The sequence below is a fragment of the Geotrypetes seraphini genome, chromosome 6 (genome assembly GCF_902459505.1).
Source record: "Geotrypetes seraphini chromosome 6, aGeoSer1.1, whole genome shotgun sequence".
Lineage (NCBI taxonomy): Eukaryota > Metazoa > Chordata > Amphibia > Gymnophiona > Dermophiidae > Geotrypetes > Geotrypetes seraphini.
The window spans coordinates 252,017,193-252,037,961 of record NC_047089.1 but is presented as its reverse complement, the minus strand read 5'-3'; the positions used below and the strand labels follow the sequence as shown (position 1 = coordinate 252,037,961).

General features: G+C 46.5%; 1 protein-coding gene across 2 annotated transcripts in view; it reads right to left on the bottom strand.

Annotated features, from left to right (window-relative positions):
* Positions 1-20,769, bottom strand: part of CFAP47 (cilia and flagella associated protein 47) — a 1,062,207-nt gene that overhangs the window by 410,098 nt on the left and 631,340 nt on the right. For both annotated transcript variants that reach the window (XM_033947561.1, XM_033947559.1), the window contains exon 48: positions 3,186-3,359. In XM_033947561.1, coding sequence (XP_033803452.1) covers positions 3,186-3,359 — 174 coding nt within the window. The remainder of the gene's footprint in view (positions 1-3,185; positions 3,360-20,769) is intronic.

Sequence of the window (20,769 nt, the reverse complement as noted above, 5' to 3'; positions counted from 1 at the left end):
GCTCACAATCTACGTAACTAAAGTACCTGAAGAGACAATTTATGAAAAATAAAGATAAAATATAAAGACAGAGATAGATATAGAGATAGAAATGAATATTTCACAAAGTAATGAATAAATAAATTTAAAGATAGAATTAAAAATAAATAAGTAAAATAAATAAAAAATAGAGATACAAAAATAAGTATCAAGAGAAATAAAAAATATATATTTAAAGTATTCTCCCCTGCTGGATCGGGGGAGGGGTGTAACTGTGATCAGGTGCCCCCGACACTGCTGCTGGTCTTGGTGAGCCATTTATTATTATTATTATTATTATTGAATTCAGGGGATTAATTGTTGTGATACTCCTTACTTCCCTAGCCTCATGCTTTTTCCCCTTGTCTTGTCAATATTTTCTGTTGCATTACTACACTGTACACTGCCTTGATGTCTTTGACGTTTTGGCAGTAGAAAAATACGTGCAAAATAAAAAAACGAATCCCTGTCAAGTTACAGCAAACCCTTCGCAGTCTAAAATAAGCTAACGGTGAGTGAATTCAGTTTTACTAGTCCCAGCCCTGACCATTTGGCAGCCCGTCTAACGCTCATACCCAACCTGGGTTACAGCGGCATATGACCCTTCCATCTGACTGAACTCAGTTGTCTGAGAGAAGTGAGCGAGCGTGAGACCGCGTCACGCTTTGCTTGCTGCTTCCTGCAACTCCTGTTTTTATTTGACTAGGCATTTGCGGGATTCCTTGGAGCTTGTCTGCTCAACTACTGTTTCCCTTTACAAAAGTACACAGAGCTGAACAGATTCACATAAGAATCGGTCGCTGCTCATTTAGCTTTCGGTCTTGCAAAACAGATTACCGTATTTTCACTCATATACCGCGCACCTGTGTAAAACGCGCACAAAGGTATAGCGTGCGGGAAACTGTAATTTATGTAAAGAAATTTTTATATACCGCGCACACCCGTATACCGCGCATGCCGCCCCGACTCTCCCTTCGCCGCCCGACTCTCCTTTCGCCCGCCCCGACTCTCCTCTGGCCACCTCGACTCTCTTTTCGCCCGCCACGACTCTCCTCTGGCCCGCCCCGACTCTCCTCTCCCCCTTGAAGTCCTGTCCCCACCCTGAAAGCCTGATGCCCCCCCCCCCCGACGTCCAATTCACTCCGCAGGACCGCTCGCACACCCCCGACGTCCGATTCACACCCCCCCTGCAGGACCGATCGCACCCCCACCCCGAAGCACCGCTCGCACCCCCACAGCCTCCCCCCCTCATCATGGAGAAGCTCCTACCGTTCTCCTGCTGCTTCCTCTGCCGGCGGTCCCGGCCCTTCTGTGAGCCCTGCTCTGAAATGCTTCCTCTTCCGGCGGTCTCGGCCCTTCTGTGAGCCCTGCGTCTGCGCTTCTTCCTCTTCCGGCGGTCCCGCCCTTTCTCTGACGTCAGAGAAAGGGCGGGACTGCCGGAAGAGGAAGCAGTGAAGACGCAGGGCTCACAGAAGGGCGGGGACCGCCGGCAGAGGAAACAGCAGGAGAACGGTAGGAGCTTCTCCATGATGGGGGGGGTGGGGAGGCTGTGGGGGTGCGAGCGGTCCTTCGGGGTGGGGGTGCGAGCGGTCCTGCGGGGGGGTGAATCGGACGTCGGGGGGTGGTGTAAGCGGTCCTGCGGAGTGAATCAGACGTCGGGGGGAGGGGAAACTATGTAAAAAAACATTGTAAAATGCGCTCACGCGTAAGGTTATGCACGGTTTGTAAAAATCGTGTATAACGCACGCGTTATATGCGTGAAAATACGGTACCCGCAAAGATACCACCTTCGCTGTTATGTTTAGCTCTAGATCAGTGTCTCGCAAACTGTGTGCCGCCCGAGATTCCAGGTATGCTGCGAGACGCCGGGGAGGAGGAGAGGAGCAGGTGTTGGCTGGCTGCCTACAGGACATGCCACTCGCAGCGAGAGGCACATCCTGTAGTCAGTCAGCTGGCGACACTCCTTCTCTCCGTGCCTCTTGGCTCTGGGCCCCGTCTGGAGGGACTTTGCGCTTGCGTGTGATGTCATCGCATTGACATCCGCGCACTTCCGGATGCCCTTGAGCTGTGGCCACCATGTTTAGTGTGCCATGGCTGTGCAAAGTTTGCGAGATCTGCTCTAGATAATGTGCCACAAATGACATGCAAAAACAGAATTTACATATTTATACATAAAACATAAATTAACTAAACATTCTTATACTAGGTTCCACCCTATGCTGCCCCTCCTGAGAAGGACTTATTACAAATGAAGAGCCCACAGAGCTTCTGCACTAGAATCAGGGCCGGATTTAGATGAAAAGAGGCCCTTTCACCTCCCATTTTTAAGTTTGTAAATTACATGAGAGATAATAAAGTACATCATTACTGTGATATATATCAATATGTTAAATGAAATATGTTGTTATTGGTACTAACCTTTATAAAAAATGTGACACGGATAATAAATAAAAAAAAGTCGAGAACACTTATTTGGACATTTATTCTCAGCACCATATATAGTACTTGTAACAATAACACACAACATTGCCCCTTCCTATGTCCATAGTGCCCCTAGTGCGTCCTTCCTCACCTCACCCCCCCCTCCGATGCCCGCCTGCCTCCCATCCCCCTTCCATTGAACACCCCCCCTATGCCATCCTGCCTGCCTGCCTTCCATTAAACCCCCCACCCCTCTCCGATGCCAGCCTGCCTGCCTCCCATCCCCCTTCCATTGAAACCCCCCACCCCACCCCACCCCCCGATGCCAGTCTGGGCCGCCCTGTCCTGATGGATCCACGTTTTGCCTCTCTCCCCACGGGGCTGGGCTTTGCCCAGCTGTTTCCGGACTGACGTCTTTCCCTCCCCGATCCTCCTCCCAGGGCGAGAAAAAGAAAGGGATAAGCCAAGTCGGCGCCCCGTTGCGGACAGAGCCGGTTCCAATCCCGAAGCGTAGAATTTCTCCTTATTTTTGGTTCAGTGTTTTAGTGTTCACTGTTTTTAGAATAGTGTAATTTTAATTTTGCTAACAATTTGAAGTAGGCCCCTCTTGATCTTGAGGCCCTAGGCTGAAGCCTAGTTAGCCTATAGGAAAATCCGGCCCTGACTAGAATGTAATATTCCTGGCCTTTATACCTGTAACTTCTATAACATGGTTTTTGTCCATTTTTTCAGACTCTTAAATGTACCTTCAATTTTAGCAGCTTGTTGGCGTGATTGGGCACTGATAAGATCTTGTAGATGGTTTGCCTGACGTGACATTCTAACACAATATGATCCATTGCTGGAGGACTTAGGCCCTTCCCTTTCAGAGTGAAAATATGTTCAGTGCCATCCACTTCATTCAGCAGACGGAGTTTCCCCTGCGAAGAAGAAGAAATGCCACGTGACATGCCAGAAATGTTTACGCTTACATTCACTGGCCTTTTCGGTCATTTTCTAGAAAAGGCACCCTAAGGGCTCCTTTTACGAAGCCGGGTTAGCGGCTTTATCGCACGCACCTCTAACCCTCGCGCTAGCTGAAAAACTACCGCCTGCTCAAGAGGAGGCGGTAGCAGCTAGTGCTATTATGCGCATTAAAACCGCTAACGTGGCTTCGTAAAAGGAGCCCTAAGTCTAACTAAATTTTTTTTTGAATTGGTTAAATGGTTTGGGAATTGACTCTGCCATTAAAAACCAATAAAAAAATGATTTTAATTGGTAATTGAAGTTACGCACAGGTGCCCTGTGGACGCCTCCCTGAAAACTAGGCAAGATAGGTGTCAGTCTTGCATCCATATATACCGGCATCTACCTCAATGCCACATAAGTGCCGTTAGGCGTGTTTCTATAAAGGGCGCCTAATGATTGACAACTGCATGAACCGGCGCTTAAACCGTTTATAGAATCGGCCCCTCTGCGTGCACTTACCCTTTGGTTGCTTCTGGTAATGATGGTATAACATTGCATTATGCTTTAAACAATCATATGATTTCCAGGCAGTAATCAAGTAAATTTAAATGACGATTTAAACTCAGATTGTATGTTGTTTTTTTTTTATTTTAGATTTGAAATCACACATTCAAGTGATTTTGCATCTGTTTTGGTTATTAAATCAAAAATCATTTGCTGATGGATGTTGATTTAATGTTAGGATTCATGGATTTATTACCGTGACGGACGAAACTCAAGCCTAAGCTAACAAAGTTCGAAAACTTCATTTATATATTAATTCTTGCCATATATGGACTTGTAATTCGCACGTCTGCATTTATCAATATTGATGGATTGGTCTATAATCCTGTCGCATTGTGCGACCTCACCTTCAGTATTGAGTTCAATTCTGGCTGTCATATCTTTAAAAAAGATAGAGTGGAATTAGGAAAGGTTCAAAGAAGAGCGACCAAGATGGTCGTATGAGGAAAGACTAAAACGGTTAGGGCTCTTCAGCTTGGAAAAGAGACGGCTGAGGGGAGATAGGATTGAAGTCTACAAAATCCCGAGTGGAGTAAAACGGGTACAAATGGATCGATTTTTCGCTCCGTCAAAAATTACAAAGACTAGGGGACACGATGAAGTTACAGGGAAATACTCTTAAAACCAATAGGAGGAAATATTTGTTCACGCAGAGAATAGTTTAGCTCTGGAATTGTGACCTGGATTGGCCACTATGGAGACATCCTCAGGGTACCTCAGTGAAGGGTACAATTTGTAGACTTGTGCCCATAAAGATCAGTTCTACGTATATGCTGGCATCTAACGTTCACATATCAATTACATACATAAATGTTATAATACTACCATATATGTGGGTAAGCATGAACTTAAGTACTGTTCTGCCAATATGCGTGTATTTGGGTTCATAGACAATGGCGCGAAAGACAAAAACGCGCGCCGCCGCGCCGCTCTAAATTACAGTTTTTAGGTGCTCCGACGGGGGGTTTTGTTGGGGAACCCCCCCCAGTTTACTTAATAGACATCGCGCCGGCGTTAGGGGGGGTTTGGGGGGTTGTAACCCTCCACATTTTACTGAACTAAAAACAGGGAAAAAGTGAAGTTTTCAGTAAAATGTGGGGGGTTACAACCCCCCACACAATGCCCCCACAACGCGGCGCGATGTCTATTAAGTAAAGTGGGGGGTTCCCCCCCCACACACCCCCGTCGGAGCACTAAAAACAGTAATTTAGAGCGGCGCGGCAGCACACGCTGCGCTCAATTGTCTGGGCGCGCCTTTGTCCCGGCGCGCTTTTGACCTGACACCGTGTATTTGCACAGTGACAGACACATGGGTGGGACATAGGCGGGGCTCCTACGCATTAGGCGCATGATGCATTTAGATATATTTGTTAGAGTTGTCAAGATGAGCACTTAAACATGCCATTAGCCTTCGCCATGACTTTGTCACAATATTTGTTTCCCTAAACCTTTGCGAATGTAAAACCTTTCAGATTATGTTTGCTAAAAAGCTCAGCAGAGAACGGGGAGGGGGGGGGCACACTTTCGGGGTGGGTGGGAAGGGCCGGGGATGGTGGTGGTGCACTTTCAGGGGGGGTGGGGGTGAGCTTTCAGGGGACTGGACATCTCTCCTGCCGGGGAACATTGGCGGGATGTGGGGGGTGTCATCAGGAGGGATTGGGCATCCCTCCTACCGCTGATCACTGGGGAGTGTTCAGGGTATCGCGGCAGGAGAGATTGGGTATCTCTCTTTCCGGAGAACATTCGGAGGGGTCTCTGTGGCTTCAGGCAGGAGGGATTGGGCATCTCTCTTGCTGTGATTGTTACAGGGGCAGGGGGAAAGGATGCCTGGGCCGCTGAGCTGATCGCGGCAGCCGCGATCAGCTCAGCAGCCCAATCCAGAACTTATACCTGTTTTGACTTGGTCCAAGTCAAAACGTATAAGTTCCGTCTACGCAACCTGTCAAAGCTTTCAATTATGGCTGCCGGACAACTAAGTTTAGGTCGGCCCACATCCCGCCCACCTCCCGCCTTACCCACTCCCTCAAAAATGCCCCTTTTCGCTTTGGGCGCACAGAGGCAGGGAAAAGATCTAAGCTAGTTTTAGTTACGTCTAAAACCCTGTTCAATTATCGGTTCTTGGATGGCCTGTCTTTTTGATCGTCCAAGTACCAATTTAGGCGGGTTTTTAGACTCTTTTTTTTATTAAGTAAACTGCTCAGGAATTCCACTTGAAACCTGACTGAACTACTTTTTTTTTTTTTTCCAATTGTTTATTATTTTCAAAAATTACAATAAGTGTAATAATAAATACAACATTTTATACTTCAATACCACACTTATCTATTTCAGAATTAATCCCTCCTCCCTCCTAAACAATCACAATGTCCAACATATAAAATTTCTATATTGAACCTCAATTCAATATGTCTAAATTTATTATCTTATCAGACCCCCAACCTCCCCCCTCCCAGATGTGCATGTTTATAGGGGAAAACAATGATTAGACGTTACAATATTTTGCTAATAGCTCCCAAGTCTCCTGAAATTTCTTAAAAATTATGAACTACTTTTTTTTCTTCTTCTACCTACTACTTTTATCTTTTTTTTTTTTTTTTTTTTTTGCATCATGTTTAATTTTATTTCATTTTGGTTCAGAACTACATCTGATAGCCTGGACTGACTAATTGGAGAGTGAGTGAGTGCATTTGCCCGCCAATGTGAATCCTTGCCTTGACCTCCCTACAAACTTGTACATTTACTAAAAGTAACCTGCCCTGATGCCCACCAGGCAGGCAAGGGTTACAAAGATAATCATGCTTCAATTTTCTTGAAATAAATGATGACCCAAACTTCTTTAGCATCTTGAGTTCTCAAATGGTTAGTCGCCCTTAGACAATTATATCTAAGATCCGTGCTCTTACATGGATCTGGGATATTTAGATGCGAGATGCGCAATCACTTCTGTCCAATGACAGCATAATGGCATTTCTTCCCTAGTCAACTGCAACCCAAATTAACACTTGTGGGGATTTTTATACCATGTAAATTGAAATTGAAAAGTCCTACAGCAAGCCGAGTTCTAGCTCCTTATCATTCATGAATGCCGACGGGTAAGCAACAGGTAGCTGCAGCTGCCGGGGGCAGTCTTGTTGAAATCAAGTATATTCAGCTCAGACAATCAGCGGCTAAAAATACTTCCCGCAGTTAGTGTCTGAAGTGCAGCTGAGCTGATGTTTTCATTGAAGCTCAGTGCCATGTTGACATGATTAGAACTTACTGTCAATCTGACATTTTAGGACCCTACACTTCCAAGGATCTCGTCACAATTAAAGCCCCTGTCCTTTCCACTTCTAAATGCTTAGAATGACTGATACCTATGTTAAGGCCTCACGCTGTCACTGCTTGGATTGATTTCACTGTACTTCTCTCCGACTAGGAGTCCTGGCTAGAACAATTTTGCTAATAACTATGTACGTCGGTCTAGACAAAACAGAAATTTCCAGGCGTAGTTGATTTTCTGTTCAGTCAGGAAGTTACTCTGGGGGCACCAAGTTTTCAAAAGAACATACACATATGCTTTCCCTTTGAAACTTGCTATGGGTACAAACTTCCACAGACTGACCTTCGAACCTGTTAGGGTGGAAAATAACACACACACGGGGCTGATGTTCAAAGCAATTTAGCTGGCCAGAAATGGCTCCCAGCTGGTTAAATGGCCTTTTTGGGGCTAACTGGTCATATTTAGTCCAGTTAGTGCCTATGTCAAAAAACACAGCTATTTTCGGGACGGTCCAGGGGCAGAATCAGCACTTGGCTGGTTAAGTGCCTTGGGTGAATCTCTTCATAAAGTCAGTTAATAAATCCCAATAAATAAAAACAGATTATGTACTTACCCTGGTAAGCTTTTTTCCAGTAGATGGGTGAGACATTCTAGACCAGTGTTTTTCAAGTCGGTCCCTTGCCAGTCAGGTTTTCAGGATATCCACAGTGAATTTGCATAAACTGCCTCCATTATATGCAAATTTCTTTCATGCATATTCATTGTAGATATCCTGAAAACCTGACTGGCAAAGGGGTACTCCAGATCCAACTTGAGAAACACTGGTCTAGACAAGTGGATAGTGTCTCCATGGCCACATGCTATCCGCAGAAGGAATCCAGTTCAGATTTTTCTCTGTGCCTCTTCTGTACTTCACTGAACTCCTTAGCTCCACCTACTGGCAGGATAGTATGACACAGGATCTGCTTACATTGGAAAACTGGTCCTCGACATGGCAGCTGGGCTTCAACACTAAGAAATGTAAGGTCATGCATCTCGGCAGCGGTAATCCAAGCAGAACTTACACCTTAAATGGAGAAACACTAGCTACGACTTCAGAAGAACGAGACTTGGGAGTAATCATCAGTGCAGACATGAAGGCTGCCAAACAAGTAGAGAAGGACTCAACCAAGGCAAGGCAAATGATGGGATGTATCAATAGAAGCTTCATCAGCCGCACACCTGAAGTCATGATGCCACTGTACAGAGCCATGGTGAGACCTCATCTGGAATACTGTGTGCAATTCTGGAGGCCACATTACCGTAAAGACGTGCTTAGAGTTGAGTCGGTTCAGCAGATGGCCACTAGGATGATCTCTGGGCTCAAGGGTCTCTCGTATGAAGAAAGACTAAACAAATTGCAGCTCTACACTCTAGAGGAACGCAGGGAAAGGGGGGACATGATTGAGACATTTAAATACATCACAGGACGTGTTGAGGGGGAAGACGACATCTTCTTTCTCAAAGGGGACACCCGCTCAAACTCAGAGGAGGGAAATTTAATGGTGACACCAGGAAGTATTTCTTCACAGAAAGAGTAGTAGATCACTGGAACAAGCTTCCAGTGCAGGTGATCAAGGCCACCAGCGTGCTTGACTTTAAGAATAAATGGGACATCCATGTGGGATCCTTACGAGAGTCAAGATAAGGAACTAGGACATTAGCACTCAGACTTAATGGGGTGGGTCAGTAGAGTGGGCAGACTTGATGGGCTATAGCCCTTTTCTGCCGTCATCTTTCTATGTTTCTATGTTTCTTACTGATAGTACCCAAGCACCAAGAGCCACCAAATCGATGCAAAGTAAAGACACCCATAACAATCAAAGTCATAAATAACTTCTGCGGTCGATGTCAGGAACTGGCTAGCCTTAGGAAGGAGGTCGGGAGACTGCAGATCAAAGTACAGGAACTAGAGGGACTCCGCTCCATAGAGGACCCAAGGGAATTTGAACCAACTGAGGACACCACCATAGAAATCCACATCAACGAACAGGTCAGAGAGCTTGAAAGATTCATCGAGGAGGCCTGCAGGATGGTAGAGACACAGGATCACCCGCTCCCCAGAAGGGAAAAATCGGATGGAGGGCAGGACCCGCCAGGAGCCACCAGGACCCACCAGGACCCACCAGGAGCCGAGGGCGAGGAACCTTGCAGAGGAACCAACCAGGAGAATGAAGGATCGGAGGACCCAATCATCGACACAGACCTGAGACCCAGGAGGAAGCTGAGGGGAGGAAAATCTGCTATCGTGGTGGGAGACTCAATCCTGAGAGAGGTGGACAGTCACATAGCAGGAGGCAGATCGGACCGCCTAGTGACATGTCTCCCAGGGGCGAGGACAAAGGACATCTCCGACAGAATCGAGAGAATCATGGAGGGAGCTGAGACAGAGGACACAGCAGTGATAATCCACGTCGGAACAAATGACGTCAGCAGAAGGAATTTCAACATGACTACACTGACCGAGCATTTTAAGATCCTGGGGAGGAAACTGAAGCTGAGGACGGGGAAGATAGCCTTCTCGGAGATCCTACCAGTACCAAGGGCAGATGCGAGGAGGCAGACCGAGCTGCAGGCAACAAATGGATGGCTAAGGCGATGGTGTGACGAGGAGGGTTTCCTCTTTGTACGGAACTGGTCAACCTTCCTGGGGAAAAACAAACTCTACAGGAAAGATGGACTGCATTTGAGCAAGGCTGGGACGAGGATGCTGGCACGTAACATCCAGACCTGCATAGACATGACTTTAAACTGATAACAAGGGGAAAGCCGACAGTCGATCGGACCTCGACACATCGGACCACAGTATCGAGCAAGGATACTGAGACAGGAACTGGAAATAGTGGGCTAGAGACAAAATGGACGCTTTATGGACATAAACCCAATGATGCAGCACAGGGACCCGAGGGGAAATTAAAGCTAAAGAGTAAGACAAAGAGGAAGCAGCCGGAACCAGAGAGCTATCAAAGAACAAAGAAGCAGGCAGAGGACAGGATAGACAGACCACAAGAGGCAGCACAGGAGACAAACAGGAGCAACAAATCAAGAGTAGATCCAAAAGAAAAGGTAACAAACTGGGACTTAAAATGCCTATATACAAATGCTAGGAGTCTAAGGACTAAAATGGGGGAGCTAGAAGTTATAGCCGGAAATAAGGACCTAGACATAATTGGAATCACAGAGACATGGTGGTCGGAGGATAACAAATGGGATGTGGCCCTACCAGGGTACAAACTCTACAGGAGGGACAGGGCACACAAGAAGGGGGGAGGAATAGCACTGTATATAAAGGACTCTATTCCTTCATCCAGAACAGAAACAACAATAAGGGCAGACAGTCTGGAGTCGTTATGGGTTAAGCTGACAGGAGGAGAAGGAGCTGACATCAAATTGGGACTGTACTATCGACCACCAGGACAGCCAGACGCAATCGACCTGGACCTGGAGGCCGAACTGAGACAGATGAGCAAAAGTGGAAGAGTGGTGGTTATGGGGGATTTCAACTATCCAGGAATAGACTGGGACATTGGGCACTCAAATTGCACGAAAGAAACTACATTCCTAGAGGCGATAAGGGACTGTTTCATGGAGCAGCTGGTCACGGAACCAACGCGAGGGGAGGCCACCCTAGACCTAATCCTCAACGGGCTAGAGGGACCCGCAAAGGAAGTGGTGGTACTAGCACCGTTAGGAAACAGCGATCACAACATGATCCAGTACAAATTAAACATGGGAACATCAAAGGTGAAAAGAACCACAACGACTGCACTCAACTTCAGAAAAGGAAACTACAAGGTCATGAGGAAAATGGTACGAAAAAAGCTCAATAACAACTCAGGGAAGGTGAAGACCGTAAAGGAAGCCTGGACACTGCTTAAAGGCACAGTGCTCGGGGCACAAGACCTGTGTGTCCCAAGGTTTAGGAAAGGGTGCAAAAAAAATCGATCTAGAAACCCAGCATGGATAACAACTGCAGTTAAAAAGGCGATAAGCGACAAGAAATCATCCTTCAAAAAATGCAAAAAGGAACCAACAAAGGAAAACCAGGTAGAGCACAAAAGACACCAGAAACAATGTCATCAAGAGGTCAGGAAAGCAAAGAGAGAATATGAGGAAAAATTGGCAGGAGAAGCAAGAAACTTCAAACCCTTCTTCAGGTATGTGAAAGGGAAACAGCCAGCCAGAGAAGAAGTGGGACCACTGGACGACGGAGACAGGAAAGGAGCGATAATAGAGGAAAAAGAGATAGCTGACAGGTTAAACGAATTCTTCTCGTCAGTCTTCACCAGAGAGGACACATCCAATATTCCGGAACCCGAGGTAATTATAAACGGAGAACACGATGAAAGGCTGGTACAACTAGAGGTAAGCAAAGAGGATGTCCTCAGACAGATAGACAGACTGAAGAGCGACAAATCACCAGGCCCGGACGGCATCCACCCAAGGGTACTAAAAGAACTGAGAAACGAAATAGCAGAGACATTTCGCCAAATATGCAACCTCTCCCTAAAGACAGGGGAGATCCCAGAGGACTGGAAAATAGCAAATGTCACGCCCATCTTTAAGAAGGGATCAAGGGGTAACCCGGGAAACTATAGGCCTGTAAGCTTGACCTCAGTTCCAGGGAAGATGATGGAAGCAATGGTAAAGGACAAAATCTGCGAACACATAGAAAACAATGGACAACTGAAGGCGAGTCAGCATGGCTTCTGCAAGGGAAGGTCATGCCTCACGAACTTGCTGCACTTCTTTGAGGGAATAAACAACCAGATGGATAAGGGGGAATCCATAGACATCATTTACCTTGACTTCCAAAAAGCCTTCGACAAGGTACCTCACGAGCGGCTACTTAAAAAGCTGTGGAACCATGGGGTGCAAGGGGATATCTACCGATGGATCAAACACTGGTTGGCAGGCAGGAAACAGAGGGTTGGAGTGAAAGGCCAATACTCAGACTGGCAATGGGTCACGAGCGGAGTTCCACAGGGGTCGGTGCTGGGACCTCTACTGTTCAATATATTTATCAACGATCTGGAGGCGGGGACAAAATGTGAGGTTATCAAATTTGCCGATGATACCAAACTCTGCAGCAGGGTTAGAAACACGGAAGACTGTGAAGACCTGCAAAGAGACCTAACGAGACTGGAAGACTGGGCAAAAAAGTGGCAAATGAGTTTTAACGTAGAGAAATGCAAGGTCATGCATGTAGGGAAAAAGAACCCGATGTTCAGCTACAAAATGGGGGGAACACTGGGGTGAGTACCCTTGAAAGGGACCTGGGGGTGATGGTCGACACATCACTGAAACCATCGGCGCAATGTGCGACAGCCTCAAAGAAAGCAAACAGAATGCTGGGCATCATCAAAAAGGGTATCACAACCAGGACGAAGGAAGTCATCATGCCGCTGTATCGCACAATGGTGCGCCCGCACCTGGAGTACTGTGTTCAATACTGGTCGCCATACCCCAAGAAGGACATGGCGATACTCGAGGGAGTGCAGAGGAGGGCGACTAAACTGATAAAAGGTATGGAAAATTTTGCATACGCCGACAGGTTAAAAATGCTGGGGCTGTTCTCCCTAGAGAAGAGGAGACTTAGAGGGGACATGATAGAAACCTTCAAAATCCTTAAGGGCATAGAGAAAGTGAATAAGGATAGATTCTTCAAACTGTGGGGAGCCACAAGAACTAGGGGTCACTCGGAGAAATTGAAAGGGGACAGGTTTAGAACAAATGCTAGGAAGTTCTTTTTTACTCAGAGGGTGGTGGACACATGGAATGCGCTTCCGGAGGATGTGATAGGCCAGAACTCTGTACAGGGGTTCAAGGAGGGTTTAGATAAGTTCCTGGAGGATAGGGGGATTGAAGGGTACAGATATAACTTGAGGTAAGTTATAGAAGAGGACAGAAACCACTTCACAGGTCGCAGACCTGATGGGCCGCCGCGGGAGCGGACCGCTGGGCGAGATGGACCTCGGTCTGACCCAGTGGAGGCAACTTCTTATGTTCTTATGTTCTTCTGCTCAAAGAAGTAACATGAGAATATCAGCTGCAAACAGCCTGCAAAAACCTGAAGGCGTTAGAATTGACGTCGGGCGGCAAGAGTTTGTCGGCCCCGTGAGGAAGAAAAGCAGGGAGGGAGAACTTGGCGCCAGCCTGTTCCCGATGGCGGCAGTAGCAGCCTTTCCCCAGTGGCGGTGGCAGCAGCATGTTTCCCAATGGCAGTGGCATGGGGGAGGGCAGGGAGAAAGAAAGAAAGGGGGCAGGGTGAAACAAAGAAAGAAAAAAAAAAATGGGGCACGGAGAGAGAGAAAGACAGACATAGAGAAAGAAAGAAAAGGGCAGGGTGAAAGAAAGAAATGGGGCACGGAGAGAGAGAGAAAGACAGACATAGAGAAAGAAAGGGGGCAAGGAGAGAGAAAAAAAGAAGGGGGCAGGATGAAACAAAGAAAAAGTTGGGGGAGGGAATGAGGTCTGGAGGAGAGGAAGCATATGGGAGGCTGAAAGAAGGGAAGAAATATTGGATGCACAGTCAGAAGAATAAATTGCAACCAGAGACTGATGAAATTACCAAACAAAGGTAGGAAAAATGATTTTATTTTCAATTTAGTGATCAAAATGTGTCCGTTTTGAGAATTTATATATGCTGTCTATATTTTGCACTATGGCCCCCTTTTACTAAACCGCAATAGCGTTTTTTAGCGCAGGGAGCCTATGAGCGTCGAGAGCAGCATGGGGCATTCAGCACAGCTCCCTGCGCTAAAAAACACTATCTTGGTTTAGTAAAAAAGGAGAGGGTATATTTGTCTATTTTTGTATAGTTGTTACTGAGGTGACATTGCATAAAGTCATCTGCCTTGACCTCTGAAAATCTGCAGAATATAAATGATAATTAACATTTTCTCTGTGTACAGTGTGCTTTGTGTTTTTAAAATTTTATTGTTGGTAGATCATTTTGACTTGGCCACAAAGGTAAGGGGGAGGGGAGCTGCTGAAAGACATCTAGTAATCCTTGCAGGCTTGAATGTGCAGGGAATTATTTTTGTAAAATCATGTTTTGTTATGTGACTGGCATTATTTAGACTTTAATTTCTATGAATGTATAGAATGAAAATGATATAAAATTACTTGCTTGTTTTTATGTGCATGCGCTGAAGGAAAGTGGAGAGTGTCACAACCCCAGCCTTAAGGCTAGGCTTGTGCCAGGTCAAGCTCCTCCAACTCCAGGCCTTACCCTGAAAAGGGCTAACCAGAGTGATAGGCTAAGCTCAGACAAACAGATAGGGTCTGAGTTCCCATTGAACCACCAGGTTACAGAACCCTGGGGAGGGGAAGATGAGTGGGAGAACAGCCTGGAGCAGCGGGAGGTGCTTTACACAAAAGGACAGCCTAAGAGTCAGGCTCAGAGCTCAGCTAATGAACCACTGCTGGGGCCAATTAAGGCTAAACAGAAAACTCAGCAGAAGCAGCAGGTTATTCCTCCCCCTCACAGGTTAGGGCGTGTCCAGCTCAGGGCTTTAGAGGCTGTGCTTAGGAAGAACAAGGCAGTCTACCCTGGGTCAGCCCAGGAAGGAGGCTCGAGGGACTGGGCTCCTGAATCCCCACAGAATCAGGACATTGAAATGGCAGATGTAACCACTGTCCCTGAGGCAAACCAGCCAGCCAGCCAGCCAAGACGCCATAGAACCTATGGATACTTCCCTGGAACCAGAGGAAATACACATGGATCAAAGTTAAGTTGGATTTCCTTGCTGTTTGTTTGCTTTTGGAATCTAGTTTTCTTTTGGGGCTGTCTGGAAGCACAAGGCAAGTGCAGACAGCGTGAGCAGTGCTGGGCTCACTGCTGCAGCTGTGCCTTATTGTGGGGACAGAGAAGAAAGTGTTTATTTTGAACATTTTGACTTTTGCCTTTTTCTATTTTGAGAGGGCTTTGTGAATGACTGTGTGAAAGGGGTAGTAGCGTGGGGAGAATCCACGTAAGATCCTCAGGGTGGGATTGTGGGGCCAATTCTTTGGCAATCTTTAAATAAAGTGGATTCAGCTACTCCCCTCCCCCACCAACTACCTGTTAAGTTGGCTGGGGTAGGCCTGCTAAAAACCAGGCCTAGGCAGCCCGTTCTGAGAGTGTTTAAAACACGGCGAATGACCAGTGTAAAGGCTGGGTAATTCCTGTAGCCTTAGTTTGCCCTTGTGACTGTGGGACTGACAGGGCAAGGCTACACTAGAACCATTTGAACTTACCTGCAAGAAAGGTGTGGGCTGTATTTTTTACAAGTCCCAATTTTCTGTTTATATTTGATTTTTGAGTTCAAAACTTGAACTGTGGCACTTTTGCTATTTGGAGAACTGTGATAAGCAATAAAGTTGGACACCAGTTCTTTTGGAAAAGCTTTATTGTTCTTGACATTTTTTTTTTTATTATTATTATATTCATAAGAACCAGCAGGACCTTCAACTTCCTTTGAAGACACGACAAGTTCGGTGTTTTCTGAGTCCTGGTCGGTGGCCATTTGCAAAACCCGGCAACGGCAGGCTCACAATTGGTATCAGGAGTGGGATCTTTAGTGCCTCCTGCTGGACATTATAAGGAACTTTGTTGAAAAAAAAAAAAAAAGGTTTTGGCTTTTTGGGTTTTTTTTTAGTTTGTTTTGTTTGTTCCTGCGCTGGAGCGGCTGGTCCATAAGGACTCTTCTGTCGGTGGTCACTGAGGAGGGCGAGTCTTCGGTGGAGGATAGCCTGACATCCGGACAGAAGTAGTCGGAGGACGGAACCAGTGGGACCGGGACTTATCTGCGCTGGACCTGATCTGGAAGGTGGCCGATAAGGATTAGACCCGAGTTCCAGAGGAGCAAGCCGTGCGGAGAACGACTGGAGGCCAAGGAGGCCTAACACCCAAAGGCGCAGACTCACCAGTACTGTTGGTAAGAGTACCTAAGCTAAAGGGCTGGTGAGGGATTACTACAGTATTGGTTGGACTGTCTTGTGGTACCGCACTTGGGTTTGTATTTTTTGTTTACTTCTGTTCCAGAGCCAGGAAGGATGGATCAGCAACCGTTGATGGCATTCTTCGCTGCGGAGAGGCAGAAGCAGAGTGAGGACCTGCAGGCCGTGCTGAAAGCCAATCAGGACCTCTGGTATCGGTCTCAAGAACATTCGAGGAGACAACATGACGAGATGGTCATAGCAATGGGCGAGCAGACAAAGGCGCTGACCCAGCTCTTGCAGCAACCCTCGCCGACTACAGGCAATGATCCTGGACTGAGCTATGGTCAACAACCAGCGGTAGGAGCTAATCCTCTTTCCATTATGAACTTATGCAAGATAACACCTGCAGATGCACCAGATGAGTTTTTAAGTGCATTTGAAAGGGTAGCTACCGCAGCTGGTTGGCCACAGGGACAGTGGGCTGTCAGACTTTTGCCATGCCTTGCCGGGGAAACTCTGGCGGCATTTCAAACATTGAACCCAGAGCTGGCCAATAATTATCAGGCAGTTAAAACCCATATTTTAGAATATTTAGGTTTTACCCCGGAGCATTACAGGCAGAAGTTCAGGTCCACAGTAATGAAGGACAGAGAAAGGCCCAAAGCCTTAGTACAAAAACTATCTAAGTTAGCAGAGAGGTGGTTGCACTCCTGTTTAGGGGACCCCAGAGCTCTGTTTTTAGAGATAGTTAAGGAGCAGTTTCTGGAGTCAGTCCCGAAAAACTTACGGGCTGGGTCCGGAGACAGGGATGCAAGAACCTTGCCCAAGCTCTGGAAGTGGCTGAGGCATACTTAGATGCCCAGGACATAGTTGAAGAGGATAAAGCAACCTCTGCTCAGAGCTTGGAGAAGGGGAAGGCAGTGCGGCCTCAGGGCCAACCTCGCAAGACCACTGGGTATCCCAAGCCCAAGGAGGCCTCGCACAAGGAAGGTCTCCGATGCTACCGGTGTGGGAAATCGGGTCATACCCAGAGGTTTTGTAGGGAAAGGAAGGATTTTGTGGTGACCCAAGGGAGCAACATTAATATCCCCAAGGAATATCGAGTTGTGGTTTCGATAGCAGGTAAACAGATAGCAGCCTTAGTGGACACCGGAGCAGATCAGTCCATGATGGCCACTGAATTTTATAAGCAGATGTTCCCTACGGAGAATTTGCAAAGAGAGATGGACTCGATTACAATTAAATGTGTTCACGGGGATAGCCTAAGATATCCACGGCGGGCAACTACCATCCTGTATGGGAATAAAGTCTATAGGGTGAAGCTTGCAATAGTGCCTGGATCTCCCTTTTCCCTTATATTAGGCCGGGACTGGGAAGGGTTAGAAGAGTGTCTCACCCCAAAACAGGGGCTAGTGGGCACAGGACCCGTATCCTCGATAGGGGAAGAGAACTTGGGTAGTGTGTTTCCCTTCGAAGGGGAGGTGATCCAGGAACAAGCCCTGAGACAACCACGACAGACCAAGGCACAGAACCGCAAACAGAAGCAACATAGGAGTCAGGCCCTTAGGCAGATCAGTATTACATTACATTACATTAGGGATTTCTATTCCGCCTGTGCCTCGCGGTTCTAGGCGGATTACAATATAGAAGATGTCTGGGCAATTCCAGTAGAATTACATTACAGGATAAGAGTAAATTACAGGAACAGTAAAGAATTATGATACAACAATTTAACAGAATGATACATAACACAGAGGATAATACATATCACAGGAGATAATATATATCGATTGAATCAAGTTAAATCAGGTGTAGTGTAGAAGAGTTACAGTACATTCTAAATCACAGACAAGGAGATACTATAGGTGGGTATTTCTGAAGGCGTTGATTGGGAACTCGTTGGGAGGAGGTTAGAGTGATGGGAGATATTTTTTGAACAATAGTGTTTTTATTTCTTTACGGAAATCTTTTATGTCTGTTGTTTTGATCAGTAATTCTGAGATGTCAGAGTCGATTTTAGCTGCCTGTGTCCCTAGAAGGTTGTCGTAAAGTTTCTTACGACGAGTTCCGTTGAGAGGTGGGAAGGTGAAGATGTTCTGCGTTCTCCTTCTTCTGGGTGATAGGTAGTAGTGAAAGCGGTTGTTTAGGTAACTAGGTGCCGTGCCGTGGGTTACTTTGAAAATGAGACAGTAGAGTTTGAATTGTATTCTTGCTCTTATTGGTAGCCAGTGAGATTCTAAGTATGCATTAGTAATGTGGTCATGTTTGCTGAGTGAGTATATGAGTCTGAGGGCTGTGTTCTGGATGGTCTGCAGTTTTTTTATTGTGTTGATAGGGCAAGGTAAGTAAAGGCTGTTGCAGTAGTCTACAATGCTCAGCACAGGAGATTGGACAATGATCCGGAATTGGTCTTTATTAAAAAATTTTCTGATTTTTCTTAGATTTCGCATTGTGAAGAATGCTTTTTGGGTGATTTTATGAATTTGTGTTTGCATTGTGCAGCATCTGTCTAGATGTATACCCAGGATTTTGAGGGAGCTTTGTATTGGGTACTTGATTGAGTTTACTTCCAGTTCTGTTAGGGATGGTTTTTTGTCCTTCTCTAGCAGTAGGAATTTAGTTTTGTCTGGGTTCAGCTTCAACTTATGATTTGTCATCCATTTTTCTACTGTTTCTAGTGTTGTTTTCAGGCGTCCTGTGGAGGTTGGATTGTGGATGTCGAAAGGAAGGAGGATGGTTATGTCGTCCGCATAGCTGAAGGAAGTAATATTTAGGGTGTCCAGGGTGGTGCCTAGGGAAGCTATGAATAGGTTGAAGAGTGTGGGAGAGAGGGGAGAGCCTTGTGGCACTCCGCATGGATTGGTCCATGGTTCTGATAGAATGTCTTTTGATTTGACTCTATATGTTCTAGTTTTAAGGAAGCCTTGGAACCAATTGTGAACTTTTCCTGAAATTCCAATTGCGTCTAGTATCTGGAGAAGTATGGAATGGTCCACCAGATCGAATGCAGCCGAGAGATCAAATTGGATGATTAGCAGTCTGTGTCCTTGGCTGAGGTGTCTTCGAGCTATGTCTAGTAAAGATACCAGAAGAGTTTCTGTACTGTGGTTGGTTCTGAATCCGGATTGGGATGGATGTAGGATGTTGTATGAGTAAGGGGATCCCTTGGCTGCCTAAGGAGGTAGTGGGGACATTCCCCACCTTTCCAGCGGAACAGAAAGCTGATGCCTCCTTACAGGAAGCCTGGCAGCAGGCCTCTTGACCTAGCCACGACCCTATTAGGTTTAAAGTTAGGCAGGGGTTGTTATACAGACAGATTCCAGGGGAACATCCTAAGACAAGGATAGAACAGCTGGTAGTTCCACAAGGATTCCGTAAGGTTATACTGCAGACAGCCCATGATCATCCGCTGTCCGGACATAAAGGGTCCGAGGCTACAGAGATTCAAGTAGTACGCCGGTTCTTTTGGCCAGGATTGTCTAAAGACGTGGCCAATTTTTGTAAATCTTGCCCTATCTGCCAAAGGCTGTCTTTAAGTAAACCCGCCCGGGCTCCGCTTATCCCAATTCCGAGGGTGGAGGAGCCATTGACCCGATGGGCAATGGATATAGTAGGTCCCCTGGAAAGAACCCCCCGGGGATATAGTTTTATATTGGTTATTATGGATATGGCCACCAGGTACCCCTGGGCCTTCCCGTTGCGGAAAACCACATCAGCGGCTATAATGAAAGAGTTAATGGGTCTCTTTTGTATGATGGGGTTCCCTAGAGAAGTACTGACGGACCAGGGGAGCAATTTCCTCTCAAAAGAGATGGAGAAGTTTTGGCAGGGATTTGGTATCCGTCACATTAAAACATCAGCCTACCATCCCCAGGCCAACGGGATGGTGGAAAGGTTCAATCAGTCCCTAAAGCAAATGCTGAAGAAAGTTGGGGCTCAGGAGAAGAAGGATTGGGACCTTTTCCCCTAGTGTTATTTGCGGCACGGGAGAAAGTGCAGGACTCCCTAGGGGTGAGCCCATTTGAAATGTTATTTGGCAGGTCCCCCAGGGGTATATTGGATATTGTCAAAGAACAATGGGGGTCACAAGAAGGGGAGGATGACAATATGATATCCTACTTGAGCCAGTTGAGAAGGAGATTAAGACAGGTGGCCAAGGTGGGGAGCCATAATCTGGAATGGGCCCAAGGAAAACAGAAGTGTTATTATGATCGGAAGTCCCAGGCTCGCCACTTAAAAGTGGGGGATAGGGTGTTAATATTGGTACCCTCTGACCCTCATAAATTTTTAGCGGAATGGAAAGGGCCTGCTACCATTGTAGAAAAGCTTAATCCGGTGGATTACCGAGTTAAGGATGAGAAAAACAGGATACAGACCTATCACATCAACTTATTGAAGCCTTGGAGAGATAGGGAGATCTTAGCCTTAATAGCAGAGCAGAAACCTGATGATGACCTAGGGCCCCAGATTGCGGACATGGTCCAGGATGAAGGAGTGAATATAGGGACCGAACTATCTGACGAGAGGCAGTGCAGGTCGGGACATTGGTACAGGGGTTCAAAGATGTATTCTCCCCGATACCGGGACGGACT